Source organism: Ovis aries, chromosome 3 (genome assembly GCF_016772045.2).
Source record: "Ovis aries strain OAR_USU_Benz2616 breed Rambouillet chromosome 3, ARS-UI_Ramb_v3.0, whole genome shotgun sequence".
Classification (NCBI taxonomy): Eukaryota; Metazoa; Chordata; class Mammalia; order Artiodactyla; family Bovidae; genus Ovis; species Ovis aries.
In genome coordinates this window covers 68,524,526-68,541,140 of record NC_056056.1, presented here as the reverse complement: position 1 = coordinate 68,541,140, position 16,615 = coordinate 68,524,526, and the positions used below count along the sequence as shown (strand labels likewise).

Sequence of the window (16,615 nt, the reverse complement as noted above, 5' to 3'; positions counted from 1 at the left end):
GGATTTTCCTACATTTCAGAGCTTATTCTTCTTACTGATTAGCTTGGGAATTTGTTTGCTTTTTTATATAATAATAGTTCTCTGTAGCTAAAGGAGTGTTAATTTGGGTGCTCGAGGGTAGATGAGGAGGACATGACAACCCACTCCAATATTCTTGCTTAGAGAATCCCCTTGGACAGAGGAGCCTGGCAGGCTACAGCCTATGGGGTTGCAAACAGTTGGACACGACTGAGTGACTAAGCACAGCACAGTGCAGGGTAGATACTGTTATTGTTTCTCAACTTATTACACTTCAGTTTCATCTAGAAAAAGATTTCACATAATTTCTGTCTCTTCCATGAAACTTTTTGCCTATAGGACTACTCCTGTTGTGTTCTCACATTATTCCTACCATGTTACACTTATTTTTCAGACTCCATTTTTTTTGGCATTTCACTCAGTTCAGTCTCTCAGTCGTGTCCGACTCTTTGCAACCCCATGAACTGCAGCATGCCAGGCTTCCCTGTCCATTACCAACTCCCGGAGCTTGCTCAAACTCATGTCTATTGAGTGGGTGATGACGTCTGACCATCCCATCCTCTGTCATCCCCTTCTCCTTGTGGCTTCAATCTTTCCCAGCATCAGGGTCTTTTCCACTGTCAGCTGTTCACATCAGGTGGCCAAAGTATTGGAGCTTCAGCTTCAGCATCAGTCCTTCCAATGAATATTCAGGACTGATGTCTTTTAGGGTTGATTGGTTTGATCTCCTTGCAGTCCAAGGGACTCTCAAGAGTTTTCTCCAGTACCATGGTTCAGAAGCATCTTTTCTTCAGCACTCAGCTTTCTTTGTAGTCCAACTCTCATATCCATATATGACTACTGGAAAAACCATAGCTTTGATTAGATGGACCTTTGTTGGTAAAGTAATGTCTCTGCTTTTTAATATTTGCTATCTCAGTTGGTCAGCTTTTCTTCTAAGGAGCAAATGTCCTTTAATTTCATGGTTGCAGTCACCATCTTCAGTGATTTTGGAGCCCAAGAAAATAAAGTCTTTCACTATTTCCATTGTTTCCCTGCCAATTTGCCATGAAGTGAATTTTGGCATTTACTCTTATTCAATTTGGCAGTTTTATTAATTAAAGGATTATTTGTAGTTACTGCTTTATCACTAAACAGTAAATTTCAGGTGGTTGTTGGTTTAGTCACTAAGTTGTATCTGATTCTTTTGTGACCCCATGGATTGTAGCCACCAGGCTCTTCTGTCCATGGGATTTTCCAGGCAAGAATACTGGAGTGGGTTGCCATTTCCTCCTCCAGGAGATCTTCCTGACCCAGGGACTGAACCCACGTCTCCTGGATTGGCAGGAGGATTCTTTACCACTGAGCCACTAGGGAAGCCCCAAACTTCAGATTGACAGAATCTAAACCAAATAGTTATCATTATTTTGACTGAAAAACAGATTTGTATACTGAAGTGGTAACTTTAAAAGAGTAAGACTCATTCCCGTGTTGTTTATCAGAGTTGCTCAGCACTGGCTCATTTGGAAAATGTGTCACTGTGTGCCCTAGCCTTGTGGGGGTGGGAGGGATTGGAAGACCAGCCTCTTGAGAACCCTACTTTAAAGGCTTTTAGAAAAAAATCTTAAAATTGTCCTTTTGAGTCATCTAGTCATAAATAATAATGCAGCATTCTTGAATTAATGCACCTTTTGCAGTGGAAATGATTTGAGTGTGTGGGAAATAGTTCTGTAACTTCCTGATTTCTTTCCACAGGCCATTTTGCAACCTGTATTGGCAGCAGAAGATTTTACTATCTTTAAAGCAATGATGGTCGAGAAAAATACTGAAATGCAGCTGCAAGCCATTCGAATAATTCAAGAGAGAAATGGTAAAAGGTTGAATTTAGAAATCTAAGTGCTAAATGAATTTTGTTTTGGTGTTAGTTTTAACTAATATGATCTTAATGTTGCTGCTTTGTATAAATTTATTTCAAGTTTGAAAATCTAAGACTGACTTAAGAACTATTAGAGTGTAAACTTCCTGATAACCGATTGGTTGACATCTCGAAGAAAGCAGAGCAGAATTTGAGTTGATGTTTTAGGTTTCAGAGAGCTCGGTTTTTCTGCTCAGCCATCATGTTTATGAAAGTCAGTATTTTTGAGTGGTCACAGTTACAGTTACTGTTGAGTGTACAGTTACTTTTTCCCTCCTGGCTTATAGAAGACAGTGGTTCTAAAGCTTTAGTGAGCAATTAGAAGCAGTTGAGGGCTTGTTGAAACATGCCTGTATCCCAGTTTCTGACTCAGTAGGTCTGGAGTGGGGCCTAGTACTTTGTATTTTTAACAAGTTCCTAGCTGATGCTGAAGCTGCTGGTCTTGAGGTAGCACTGAGAACTAGGACAGTGGGCCGATAGCATTATGACACCATAAAGTGGAAGAGAAAACAGCTCACAGTCCTGGTGACTACCTTTAGCCTTATCTTTTCCTTAATTCTCTACCTGAACTCAGTTTTTTCCTAGCTCTTTCTGCTTTTCTTCCCTTCCTGTGTACTTGAACTCTACTTGACATCTTGATTCAAAACGTCAGAGTTTCTAACCATACTTCTTGTTACTGTACTATCTCTTTTTCAACCCAGATGCATATCTAAGTTTCCCATTTTGGACTCTAGTGACCTTAATACCTGTGTGTTCCTTTGCTTAATAGATTGCCACAGATATTCCTTATCATGCCTATATACTCTCTAATGGTTTGGCAGTGGGTCCTTTTCTTGATTTCTTGAGCATATTAGAGCTATAGTTAAGTTGTACTATTTGCTTTTAAGGGTCTGGAATATGCAGCAATAGGGCTTCTGTTGTTACGCAGCAAACATTAGACTGTTGGAGGGTCTGTTGTGGGTTCTCTCATTTGTCTGAAGTGAGTAAAGACCACACCCCTAGAGCCAACCACTATCATATCTATTCTCTAAAATGCATTTCACAGCAGGAAAGACTGTTGTCCCTGATGTGGAGATAATACCACCCTAACCCTTAACAATGCTCGACACTGAACTGCAGCTTTTGTGTAAAGTGTGGAAAACAGTCTCTTTCTCTTTGTTTCTCTACCATGGTTTGCTTCATAAGATCCTTTTCTCTTGTGTTTTCCTGCAACTATGCTTTTTATTCTGACCTATAGGATAGAGAATCTGAATAATTACTTTATGCTATTTCACATTGCTTTAGGGGACCTTTTGATAAAAGAAATAGGAAGCTTGATAATGGCACTCTGCAGTCTTTAGAATTTAACTGGAAACAAGGAGATTTTAATTAAAAGAGAACAGGTAACCATAGCTTGTATCAGCTGGGTACTTCAAGTTGCCATTAGCAGAATACCTCAGGGAAAACGGCCTAAGCAATCATCTCACAGAACCAGAAACAGAGGAAGGGAAGGAAGACAGGTCCAGGCTTGGTTCATTTGGTGGCTCAGCGATGTTTTCAAGGACCCTGACACTTTCCCACTTTTACTCTGCCATTCTCAGGATCTTCTTTCATGATCGCACTCGAGCATCATTGAGTGCACACTCAACAATATCTCATGAAGAAAAGCGATGCTTCTTCCTGTACGTCTCCTTTTATAAGCAAGACAACACTTTCATAGAAGCCGCTTAGGAATTTTCCTCTCAGGTCCTATTGGTTAGGATTGGATTCACATGGCTTTATAAACCTCTGGCAGGGGGAATGAGACCATGGTGATTGGCTTAAATCATGAGTCACTCTTGTGGGGTGGGGTTGGGCCCTGCCTTTAAGTACTTGGCTGCCTGGTGACACCCCACTCCAGGACTCTTGCCTGGAAAATCCCATGGATGGAGGAGCCTGGTAGGCTACAGTCCATGGGGTCGCTGGGAGTAGGACACAACTGAGCGACTTCACTTTCACTTTTCACTTTCATGTATTGGAGAAGGAAATGGCAACCCACTCCAGTGTTCTTGCCTGGAGAATCCCAGGGACAGGGGAGCCTGGTGGGCTGCTGTTCATGGGGTTGCACAGAGTCGGACGCGACTGAAGCGACTTAGCAGCAGCAGCAGCAGCAGCTGCACACAGATGGCTTCTATTAGCAAGAGAGGACCAGGGGAATGATGTGGAATGCTGCTGCAGTCAAACTGCAGGGTGGGACAGTTTGCTTACATTTAAACAAAAACTAATGCTTAGTTTTTGCCACAGAACTTTTAATACTTGTATTTAAGTATCTCACTTAACATAAATCCAGGATTGTACTCAAAACTGCAGACTATTTGTGTGAGAAAAATTCGAAGGCTCTCAGAGTTCTGGTATTATCTTATCAAAGAATTTGGGGCAAGTGCAAATCAGAGCAATATTTTGATGGTTTTGAAGTATTGCACACTGTTGTTTTATTCTTTCCTTAGTTTTTAAAATTTTCCTTAGAAAGATCAGTAGGAGAATACTAATTATATAGCTTTTGACTAAGCAAAAATGCACTTAAGATCAGTGGGTTATATAGAAGTCAGTTTTCTGGTTGTGATACTATACTACAGTTTTGAAAGATGTTTCATTGAGGGAAATGGTAAAGAGTGCATAGCATCTCTGTATTATTTCTTACAACTGCATGTGAATCTGCAGTTATCTCAAAATGAAAAGTTTAATTTTAAATGTACTTAAACATCAAGGGCATTAGAATAATAAAGCTACTTTAATTTAGAACAGATCCAAAATCCCATCATCATATATGGATAAAGAAATGAAAGGTAAAAATTAGGGGATATACTGTTTACGTTTTGGGAATATACTAATTATAGATAAAAGCAGAACACTTATTACCATCTACCTGCTTATCAGGAAGATATAAGTAATAAAGTAAATTAAACCAATACTTAAAATTACTTGCTGTGAATTGCTCTGCCTTGGGCTAAAGTTGGTACTGCCCTAGTTTATGGTTATTAGCCCACTATCTGAATAGAAGGTCTGAGAGCAGAGACTGTTCTATTCATGTTTATATTCCCCTTAAGTGCTTAGCACCGTGCTATTACGCATGTAGTAAGCTGAGCTGTTTTGGTAGCATATGTTGTAGTATGAATGAAGAGTGTTAACATGCTGTTTCAATTAACAAAGTATTTTATATTTTGCTTTGTAAACTCTTTTCCCTTTTAAATTATACTTCTGAGAGCATAGTTTCATTATTATGAATTTAATTTCATTGGTATGTCCTGTGTAGTATATGATTATGGAAGACAATAGATTATATTAATTTCTATTATCATATATTATTATTATTTTAAACAGACAATACATGGTTACCAAGAGTTATTTCTAGGTACAGTTGTGAGGTTTTTTTGTTTTGTTTTGTTTTGTTTGTGGAGCTGATTCCTTAAAAGAAGAAAAGGTTGAAAAGACCATAGTTAAAAAGATAATAAAACATAATAGCATAACACATTTTTTTTAAGTGATAGATCTTAATAAACTACTTGGTACTTCTTGATGAACTAGAATAGTGAGAAATAAAATGTTTTCAGTTGAGTTGATGTTCTCCTGTGTGATCTCTGGTTTTGAACAGGTGTATTACCTGACTGCTTAACAGATGGTTCTGATGTGGTCAGTGACCTTGAACAGGAAGAGATGAAAATCCTGAAAGAAGTTCTTAGGTATCCTCTTTAATTATTTGAATGGATCATTAATAACATTGCAATATGATCTGTACATAAACTTTTTACCCCAAAAATACTGTGTACTAGTAAAATATCTAAATTCTTTCCTAAAGACCATGAACATGATTTATCGTTTTATTTGTTATGACTGTGTATGTATTACATTTCTTAATGGACATATCAGCCCAAATAGGAGGGTCTTCCTCCACTCCCATCATGGGCCTAGGAAACTAGCATCAATGGAAATAAGGTGCGGTGGATGCAGCCTGATGCTTGGAAGGGCTGTGTGGCCTGAGCTGAGCAGGAGACTGCATGGCTTCTGGATCTTGGCATTGGAGGAGGCTCATGCCAGGTGTCTCATGGTGGGAGGCTGGACATCCAGGCTCCACAGACCAAATAGCTGACTATTTGCTGACTTATCTATGGGCTTCCCTTGTGGCTCAGCTGGTAAAGAATCTGCCTGCAGTGTGAGACCTGGGTTCGATCCCTGGGTTTGGAAGATCCCCTGGAGAAGGGAAAGGCTACCCACTCCATTATTCTGGCCTGGAGAATTTCATGGACTGTATAGTTCATAGGGCTGCAAAGAGTTGGACATGACTGAGTGACTTTCACTTTCTTATCTATTATGTGATTGTCAGACCAATGCCTGGCATGAAATGTGCAGTCCAGTAAAGGGGATTTTTTTCCCCCCTAAAGCCTGTTGTCCCCTAACCTCTATGGGAGTTTGAGAAGGGAAGGGCAATTGCAACATGTAATATTTAAGTCTATGGGGATGTATAGGTTTAAGGCAAAAGGATTCCTACAGCTGCTGTGTCCCCTGCAGAGTGGAACCTTGGCCTTTAGGGGCCCTGGCTCTCCATTCTAACCACATACGTGACAATCTTATAGCATCCTGTGGTCCTCCCACCTTCCCAACTTGTCCGCAGTTCCAAAGCAGGAGGGGAGGTGGTTAAAAGGATGGGCCTAGTGGGAGTTTGTGGCAGGAGCTCTAGGATTTAGTCCTTCATTTCAGGGGATTTGAGTGAGTGTGGGGAGGGAGGCAAATGTGTGGGTGAACCTAGGCCTTTGCTGCCATGTCCTCCTTTCCTATGTGCCACGTAAGGGTGTATAGGAGCCTGAGACAACACAGAGAGCTTTGAGTTTAGATTGGAAGAGTTCAGGATATTTGGTAGTTGGTTTAGAAGACACTTAGTTTTGACTTATACTGGTTGCTTCTGTTGGTTGATTGGTGGTTTGAAACATGATCAGTATTGTACTTTTAGATTTTATTTTCTGTAAGCTTTTGGTGGGGGTGTGCTACTGTATAAACAGTGGAACTTAGTTATGGACATATAAGACAGTTGACTAATTTCCTAAATCAGATGGTCTTTGTGAGCAGTTTACAAAGGTGATAAGGCTTTGGTGTAAGGTCATCAGGAGAGCTTTGTGATAGCTCATCTGCCATGGAAACACTAAAATGAGGAGAGAAATGGATCTTATCAGGGGACATGTAACTGATCTGTCTAAAGTAAGAGATCGGAGTCCATATTCATGGAATTTGCCATTCAGATTTGGGTTTAGAATTTCAAACCTGCTGAATTTTGTTCATCTAGGATCCTTCACACAGGATATGAGTAAACCTGTGTTTTATGTAGCTAACCATATTATGCTGTTTATGTCTGTGTATATCTTTCTCGATTGTAAGCTGCTTTAAGTGAAGCCTGATTATTTCCATCTTTGTTTGCAAAATTCCTTGCACATATTGTACGCTTTGGTTAGCATGTTGCTTGTTGAATATTTGTTCTTTGACCAAAAGAGAAAGTTTACTTTTCTGCTTTATTTTTGTGTATTTCAGAAAATCAAAAGAGGAGTATGACCAGGAGGAAGAAAGGAAGAGAAAAAAGCAGGTGCCTATAAAACATACTAATATAAAGAAGTATTTCATTGCTGTTATCCCTTAAGTTCACACCTAGGATTTCTGTTCAAGTTTAAGCTTAGGTGAAATGACACAGTTCCTCAGAGTATTCATATTTTCTTGGCAGTTCTGAGCATTTATACTTTTTTATTCACTTTATAATTCATCCAATGACCAGCCTTTTAAATTCTCAGTGAAGAATGAGATTATTCACTCCAAAAAAACTTAATACTATTCATATTTGGGGGAATTTTTAATAGAAATGCCCCTTAATTTTATGAATAAAAGAAGATTAAGAAAATATTTGACTTCCCGACTTGCCTTGATTCCTTTACTGTTTTGAAACAGCAGCTGCAGTTACTATTGAGGGTCCCCATAGACTTTAACGTTGCCAGCTTGAAGCAGAATGACTCCGTTTCACATTTCCTGATGTACTGTTCTTTCATTAAAAACTTCTTCCCTAAAGTGCCTAATTCTTCCTAAGGAAAAATTAAACATGTATCTGGTTGAGGTGAGGGAAGCTAATATTTATTTTTTCCTCCCCCCTTTTTTTAGCTGCCTCTCCACATTTTTCCCAAATCTCCCCAAAGGGAGAGGGAAACCTAATATAAACTAATTCTCAGTCACTTGATAGTCATTTTCCTTTTTTTTCCTCAATCACTGTGATTCATGCTTATATCATTTACTGTCTTTGAAAAAACCTATTTTACTCCAAGGTACCCAATGAAGAGCAGAAGAGAGATTTTTAGGATTTACAGGGGATTTATTTCTCTTTGACTAACTATCCTTTCAGTAAGTGGAGGTGAAATTCATAGATAATACAATTTTTTAATATAAGAATATAGAATAGCAACTATTCAAAACTGGTATCAGTAGACAGTAGTATTGGGAATTCCCTGGTGGTCCAGTGATTTGAACTTTGTGCTTTCACTGCTGTGGGCCTAGGTTCGATCCCTGGTCAGGGAACTAAGATCCTGCAAACTGCATGATGTGGCAAAAAAAAAAAAGAAGAAGACCGTCTTAACTTTCTGATTTATAAATAAACTATATCAGGATTCTTGAATATAGTATGTTTTAGGAGCATGTGAATTTTTTCTAGACTTTTTTTTAATGGGAATTTTCAAACACAAAAGTAGAGCTGATAATAATTTCAGTCCTCGTGTTTCCATCACTCAGCATATATAGAGACTTATGGCGTAGGTATCCATGAATTACCTAAAAAGTTACATGTGATTGGATTTTCCTATTTTTATGGGAAAATGAATTATTTTACTTAGTTCTTTCCAAGATTTAAGTGATTTCTTTGGTTTAAACGCAGCATCTTATTTTAGAAATGGAAATATAGGCATACCTGAGAGATGATGTGAGTTTGGTTCTAGACTACTACAATAAAGTGAAGATAATAATACAATAAATCGCAAATGTATTTTGGTTTCTGAGGACATATAAAATTTAGTTTACACTAAACTGTAGTCTTTTAATTGTGCAATGGCATTATATCTGAAAATTATGTACATGTCTTTATTAAAAATTATTTTATTACTAAAAAATGCTGACCATCATCTGAGCCTTTGGTAAGTTGTAATTTTTTTGCTGGTGGAAGGTCCTGCCTCTATGCAAATGGCTGCTGACTGACCAGGATGGTGGCTGCTGAAGGTTGCGATGACTGTGGCAGTTTCTTGAAATAAGACAACAGTGAAGTTTGCTGCAGTATTTAACTCTTCCTTTCATGAACAATCTCACCGTAGCATGAAGTGCTGTTTGATTGTATTTTACCCACAGTAGAATTTCTTTCAGTATTGGAGTCAGTCTTCTCAAACCTGGCTGCTACTTTATCAACTAAATTTGTGTAATGTTCTAAATCCTTTGTTGTCATTTCATCTTCCCTGGGAGCAGATTGCCTCAAGCAACCATTTTCTTTGCTTATACCTAAGAAGCAACTCCCTGACCCATTAAAATTTTGTCATGAAATTACAGCTATTCGGGCACATCTTCAGACTCCAATTCTAATTCTGGTTCTGCTGTTTCCTCCACATCTGCAGTTACTTCCTGCACTGAAGTCTTGAACCCCTCTTAAAGTCATCCAAGAGGGGTAGAATCAACTTCTTCCAAACTCCTGTTAATGTTATTTCTACCTCTTCTCAATGAATCACAGAGGTTGTTAATGGCATCTAAACTGGTAAATTTTCTCCAGAAGGTTTGCAATTGCCTTTGCTCAGATCCATGAGAGGAATCACTATCTATGGCCTCTGTAGCCTTATGAAATACATTTCTTAAAGAATCAGGCTTGAAAGTTGAAATTACTCCTTGATCCATGAGCTGTGTGTTGTTGTTGTTCAGTTGCTCAGTTGTGTCTGACTCTTTGCGACTCCATGGACTGCAGCACACCAGGTCTTCCTGTCCTTCACCATCTCCCAGAGCTTGCTCAAACTCACATCCTTTGAGTTGGTGATGCCATCCAACCATCTCATCCTCTGTCATCCCCTTCTCCTCCTGTCTCCAGTCTTTCCCAGCATCAGGGTTTTTTCCAGTGAGTTGGCTCTTTGCTTCAGGTGGCCAAAGTATTAGAGCTTCAGCTTTGGCGTCATGAGCTGTGTAGCAGACATGAAGACGACTTGAATGTTGTACCTCTCCATCAGAGCTCTTAGATGTCCAGGTGCACTGTCAACGAGTAGTAATATTTTGTATAGAATCTTTTTTCCTTTTTTGGAGGAGTAGGTCTCAACAGTGGACTTCAGATATTCAGTAAACCATGTTGTTAACAGATATGCTATCATCCAGACTTTTGTTCTTCCACTGATAAAGCACAGGGAGAATAGATTTACCATAGTTTTTAAGGGTCTTGAGAAATCTGTATGCAGGTCAGGAAGCAACAGTTAGAACTGGACATGGAACAACAAACTGCTTCCAAATAGGAAAAGGAGTACGTCAAGGCTGTATATTGTCACCCTGCTTATTTAACTTCTATGCAGAGTACATCATGAGAAATGCTAGGCTGGATGAAGCACAAGCTGGAATCAAGATTGCCGGGAGAAGTATCAATCACCTCAGATATGCAGATGACACCACCCTTATGGCAGAAAGTGAAGAGGAACCTAAAAGCCTCTTGATGAAAGTGAAAGAGGAGAGTGAAAAAGTTGGCTTAAAGCTCAACATTCAGAAAATGAAGATCATGGCATCAGGTCCCATCTCTTCATGGCAAATAGATGAGGAAACAGTGGAAACAGTGACAGACTTTATTTTTGGGGGCTCCAAAATCACTGCAGATAGTGACTGCAGCCATGAAGTCACCTTGAAAGGAAAGTTATGACCAACCTAGACAGCGTATTAAAAAGCAGAGACATTACTTTGCCAACAAAGGTCCGTCTAGTCAAGGCTATGGTTTTTCCAGTAGTCATGTATGGATGTGAGAGTTGGACTATAAAGAAAGCTGAGTGCTGAAGAATTGATGCTTTTGAACTATGGTGTTGGAGAAGACTCTTGAGAGTCCCTTGGACTGCAAGGAGATCCAACCAGTCCATCCTAAAGGAGATCAGTCTTGAATGTTCGTTGGAAGGACTGATGTTGAAGCTGAAACTCCAGTACTTTGGCTACCTAATGCGAAGAGCTGAACATTTGAAAAGACCCTGATGCTGGGAGGATTGAAGGCAGGAGGAGAAGGGGACGACAGAGGATGAGATGGCTGGATGGCATCACCGACTCAATGGACATGAGTATGGATAAACTCTGGAAGTTGGTGATGGACAGAGAGGCCTGGCCTGCTGTGGTCCATGGGGTCGCAAAGAGTCAGACAAGACTGAGTGACTGAACTGAACTTAAGGGCCTTATTATGCATTAACCTCTAATAAGACAGTGTGTCCTTTGAAGCGAAGCTTTTAAGCTGGGCATTGACCTATCCTCACTTGCTACGAAAGTCCTAGCCTCTTCTTCTAGTGGTAGGCAGTTTCATCTCCATTAAAAATCTGCTGATAGTGTTGTTTTAATCACTAAGTTGTGTCAGACTCTTTTGCAACCGCTTGGACTGTAGCCCACCAGTTTCCTCTGTCCATGGGATTTCCCAGGCAAGAATACTAGAGTGGTTTGCCATTTCCTTCTCCAGAGGATCTTCCTGATCCAGAGATTGAACCTGTGTCTCTTGCATTGGCCGACAGATTCTTTACCACTGAGCCACCTTCATTAATTTCGCTGGTGAGATCTTCTGGATAGCTTGCTGCAGCTTCTACATTAGCACTTGCTGCCTCACCCTGCGCTTGTGTGTTACAGAGGCAGTTTCTTTTCTTCAATCTCATGAACCACCCTCTGCTAGCTTCACACTTTTCTTCTGCAACTTCCTCACCCCTCTCAGCCTTTATAGACCCTTGCTCTGGATTAAGCTTTGGCTTAAAGGAATGTTGTGGCTGGCTTGTTCTTCTATCCAGACCACTAAGACTTTCTCCATATCAGCAGTAAGGCTGTTTCACTTTCTTATCTATCTTGTCCATTGGAGTAGCAGTTTTAATTTCCTCAAGAGCTTTGCCTTTGCACTAACAACTTGGTTAACTGGTGCAAGAGGCCTAGCCTTTGATCTGTTTTAGCTTTCGACACACCTCCTCCCTAAACGTAATCATTTCTAGCTTTTGATTTAAAGTGAGAGACCTGTGACTTTTCTTTTCACTTGAACACTTAGAGGCCGCTGTAGGGTTATTAATTGGCCTAATTTCAGCATTTTTGTGTCTCAAGGAATAGGAAAGTCCGAGGAGAGGGAGAGAAGGAACAACCAGTTAATGGAGCAGTCAGAACACACACAACTTTCATCTGTTAAGTTCATTGTCTCATATATAAGGATGTGATTTGTGGTGCCCCCAAACAGGCACAATAGTAACATCAAAGGTCACTGATCCCTGGTGATATGATAATAAATATGATAATGAAAAAGTTGAAAATATTGCAAGAATTACCAAAATGTGACAGACACAGCGAGCAAATGCTGTTGGAAAAATGGTGCCTATAGACTTGCTTAATGCAGAATTGCCACAAACCTTCAGTTTGTAAAAAAGAAAAAACAAAGAAACACAGTATCTAGTAAAGACAGTAAGTTGAAGTGCATTAAAATTAGGTATGCTGTAAATCAGTTTTTGGCTGCTTCAGGCATATCATAATACTGGTAGTATTATTATTGTATTTTTTAGATAATTTTAAGCATCAGTTCTGTGGTGCTCAGTCTTCTTTTTAGTAGACAGTAATTTTTGAAACTAATATGTTTGAATCTGTTATGTAGTGAATTATTCAAAATTAATCTAAAATATTTTCTAAATTGTGTTCTTGATGCCTGAAGTTATCAGAGGCCAAAACAGAAGAGCCTCCGACGCAGGCCAATGAAACGGCAAAAATGAATAATTCCCAAGGGGATGGTGAACATTTTGCACACCCAGCATCAGGTAAGGTTGAAGTGTACTGAAATTTCTGAATAATATGAATACTTAAACAATGTAAAGAGTGTGTTTTTTTCTCATACATGCTTCAGCTTCAAAAGCCCTGTGAGGGAGTGTTCAGTGGCCATTGGTGTTTAATGCTCTTTGTGAATTTAGCTAAAGTGTTTGCCTGTAGGAGATAGTCAGCTGACAGAGAGGGCGTAGCCCCTAAATTTCTAAGTGAAGCTTGGAACCCAGAGCAGTGAGCAAAATTCCTTGGGGGAGCCCCTAGCCTGTAGGCCATGACTACAGCGTTCAAGGTATGGTCATGTAACATTCGGTACTTTCTTCCTTTATCACAATCAGATGATGTGTGGGACTTAGCAGCTGAACATGGAAAGATAATATTAACTTATTTTCCTAGTGAATTAACAGTAAATAAAAGTTATCCAGTTTGTTCAGAAATTTAGTCTTAAACTGTCATTGAAACTAAAATTGAGGAGACTCCTTGTGGGAAATGTTAGTGGATGATCTTGTTCAGTATGTGGGAAACCATTTCCAATATATGTATCCTGATTTGTTGTATAAGAAGACAGGTAATTCTGAAGCAGAACTTGAATATGATGATGCATTTAGCTTATTTTTATTTTGGATTTCTACATTTTTTAGATACATGTCCTTTTCCCAATTTAAAAACCCTGTAACTCCATGAGGTAGATATTATGATCTTTACTTTTATTTTTTTAAACAAGAAATTCAAGGAAGTTTCAATTTAGTTCAGTTCAGTCGCTCAGTCGTGTCCGACTCTTTGAGACCCCATGAATTGCAGCACGCCAGGCCTCCCTGACCATCACCAACTCCCAAGTTTAGTGATGTCCAAAATAACTGAGCTCTTAAATAGTGAGACTGTGACTTCCTTTGGTCTTCTGACTTCAAGTCTTGTATTTTTCTGCACTTTGCAGAAGTTTTATAATTGAGATAGATAGGTTTGATGTTTATCAACTATTTTAAGGAACTGTATTCTTAGTTGATAAGATAATGGGCATGTGAAACAGAAGCAGGTTTATAAAGTTATCTTGCTTTTTGATTCTTAGCAAATCTAATACTTTTTTGTTTGCACACCCTGAGTAGAATAACCTCATTTGAATTATGTCTGTAAAAGTACCTGCTTTAGATTTGAGTGCTTTTAAGATTTGCTGGTCCAAATTTAACTTTTTGTTTTGTATAGACCTAAGCACACGTAGGGGCTTGCTTGGTGGCTCAGATGGTAAAGAATCTTCTACAATGTGGGAGACCTGGGTTTGATCCCTGGGTCAGGAAGATCCCTTGGAGAAGGGAATGGCAACCCACTGCAGTACGCTTGCCTGGAGAATTCCATAGACAGAGGACTGGCGAGCTACAGTCCATGGGGTCGCAGAGTCACACGTGACTGATACACACAAGTACATGTACTGTTCAAGTCTCATGTCTGACATAATTTGAATATATTTGCTTATCAGACTATTAAGCTATAGAAAACTTAATTTCAAACCATTTGTATCTCAGTTATATACATTAACAGAGAAACAATGGAAGGTAATTTTAAAAGTAATGACTTTAAGTTTTAAAAACTGTTCTATTTTTAAAAATGAGTATATCTGATATTCCAGGCAATCACTTCATACAAAGTGATAGGAGCCCAAGAGAAAGGCCTAACGTGGGAGGAATCATAAAGGTGTTTGGCTTCCCGCGTATCCCATTGCCCACATCTTTCCTTGGTTCCTGCTGCTGCTACTGCTGTTGCTGCTAAGTCGCTTCAGTCGTGTCCGACTCTGTGCGACCCCATAGACGGCAGCCCACCAGGCTCTGCCGTCCCTGGGATACTCCAGGCAAGAACACTGGAGTGGGTTGCCATTTTCTTCTCCTGCTAGAAATGGGTGACTTCTGTTTTTCAGTAGATTCAGGGTTGCCAGTGATCAGTTGATCTTCCTTTAAGCTAGCTGGCTTTTCGAGTCTCCATTCATAGAAATTAGACAAGCTGAGTATTTTGGTCTCAGGCGTTTTTTCCTCTAGGTTCAAGTTAGAATATAAAATATGTTCATGACAACAAACTGAAGGCAGGAACTGTCCAGAACAAGTACGTGAATATAAATGCTTATGTGCCTGGAATCTACCCCACCCCACGCCACGCACCCAGCTCTGTGGTTCAAGTCCATCTCTGCTTAAAGTCACTGTCATATGAATGGCATTTTAACTTTGCATATTTTGACCAAGTTGTTGAATAAAGCTTATCTTCATTTCTGTTGTAGTCAGTCCTGTAGCTTCCTGTATAGGTTGGTTGGAGTGTTAACGGCAGCCTCATCTCTTTCATGGAAACTTCCCTTTCAGTCCAAGAGCCTGAAGAACTTTGCCTCTAACCTCCTTGGCCCTACAGTCAGTCTGCTCACCGCATGCTAAACAGTGGTCCTTGGGCAAATTTCTTGCTCATGCAAAGTTCTATTTCTGGTTTTACTGTGCTGGCAAGATTTTTAATCATTTAGAGACATGTATATCACGTTCTCCCATCATGCCTTTAGTTCTTGGCATCATTTTTATGTGAGTCTTTGCTCTCACTTGCTGTCTTTCATAGTCCATGTATTATAGTGAAAATGTTTTGTTTTTAAAGTCTCCACCTTATAATAAAAAATGGCTCAGAAAAGCAATTAGCATGTTAATCCAGTCTCTTGGCACAGTTACCAGATAATTGGAAGGTGTTGAGTGCTCATATTATATCTACTTCCAAATTCTCCTTTAAAATCTTTACATTTTCTTAATGTTATTAGGTTTATAGTTATCTTTAGGATGTACTTACACCTTATTGATACTACTTGTAGCTTTATATTAATTGTTCTGCAAATATAAGGTCATTTTAACAGTCTTTGCCTGCAGGCCAAAGTTTGAAAGACAGTTACACTGTTAGTAAGGGATTTTAGTGCACTTTATTCGGCAGATTATTTCTGACTCTTTGCAATCCCATGGACTGTAGCTGGCCAGGCTCCTCTGTTCATGATATTTCCCAGGCAGGAATACTGGAATGGGTTGCCATTTCTTTCTCCAGGGGATCTTCCTGAACCAGGGATCAAACCCTGCATCTCCTGTATTGGCAGGTGGATTCTTTACCTGGCTTGTCTGGCAACCTTGTATTACAATAGTTCTGATCTTTAGACAAGAATTATATCTTTTTGTAGCTATAGTACCAAACAGCAGGAGCTTGGTATTTGTCAAAATGCCAACAAGAAACCATAGTTAAAGCTCCTTGAGGCCCGAGACCATGTTTATTTGTTTTCACCCAGTCAGTGCCTAGCACAACAGAAGCACTGAACCAATGCTTGTGAGTGAATGAGAGAAAAAACCCAAGTATTATAAACATTAGCTCATTTTGGCAAATCTAGCATAACTTAATATTTCTTATAATATTCTAATTGGTCTCTCTAATTACTGCCAGAAGTTAAAGTGCATTTTGCTAATCAATCAGTCCAACCTTTGACAAGAAAGCTGGAAATGTTGCCTGAAACTTCTTCCCTCCCACAAAAAGGCCTGAAGATTCCTGGCTTCGAACATGCAAGCATGGAGGGACCAATAGCAGTAAGTGAAACATTATTTTTTAAGAACTATGAGCAAATGACAAAGTACTAGAAACATTGTAAATGGCCATAGACACCCAGCTTTTGTTATGGTCTTGGACTCAAGCTTCTAATTT

The 16,615-nt window shown here is 39.4% G+C and overlaps 1 protein-coding gene across 4 annotated transcripts in view; it reads left to right on the top strand.

Moving 5' to 3' along the window:
- Positions 1 to 16,615, top strand: part of CFAP36 (cilia and flagella associated protein 36) — a 30,029-nt gene that overhangs the window by 12,550 nt on the left and 864 nt on the right. For all 4 annotated transcript variants that reach the window (XM_012171234.4, XM_060412171.1, XM_004005939.5 and 1 more), the window contains 5 exons: positions 1,753 to 1,867; positions 5,523 to 5,610; positions 7,448 to 7,499; positions 12,822 to 12,924; positions 16,361 to 16,500. In XM_012171234.4, the coding sequence (XP_012026624.1) occupies positions 1,753 to 1,867; positions 5,523 to 5,610; positions 7,448 to 7,499; positions 12,822 to 12,924; positions 16,361 to 16,500 (498 nt within the window). The remainder of the gene's footprint in view (positions 1 to 1,752; positions 1,868 to 5,522; positions 5,611 to 7,447; positions 7,500 to 12,821; positions 12,925 to 16,360; positions 16,501 to 16,615) is intronic.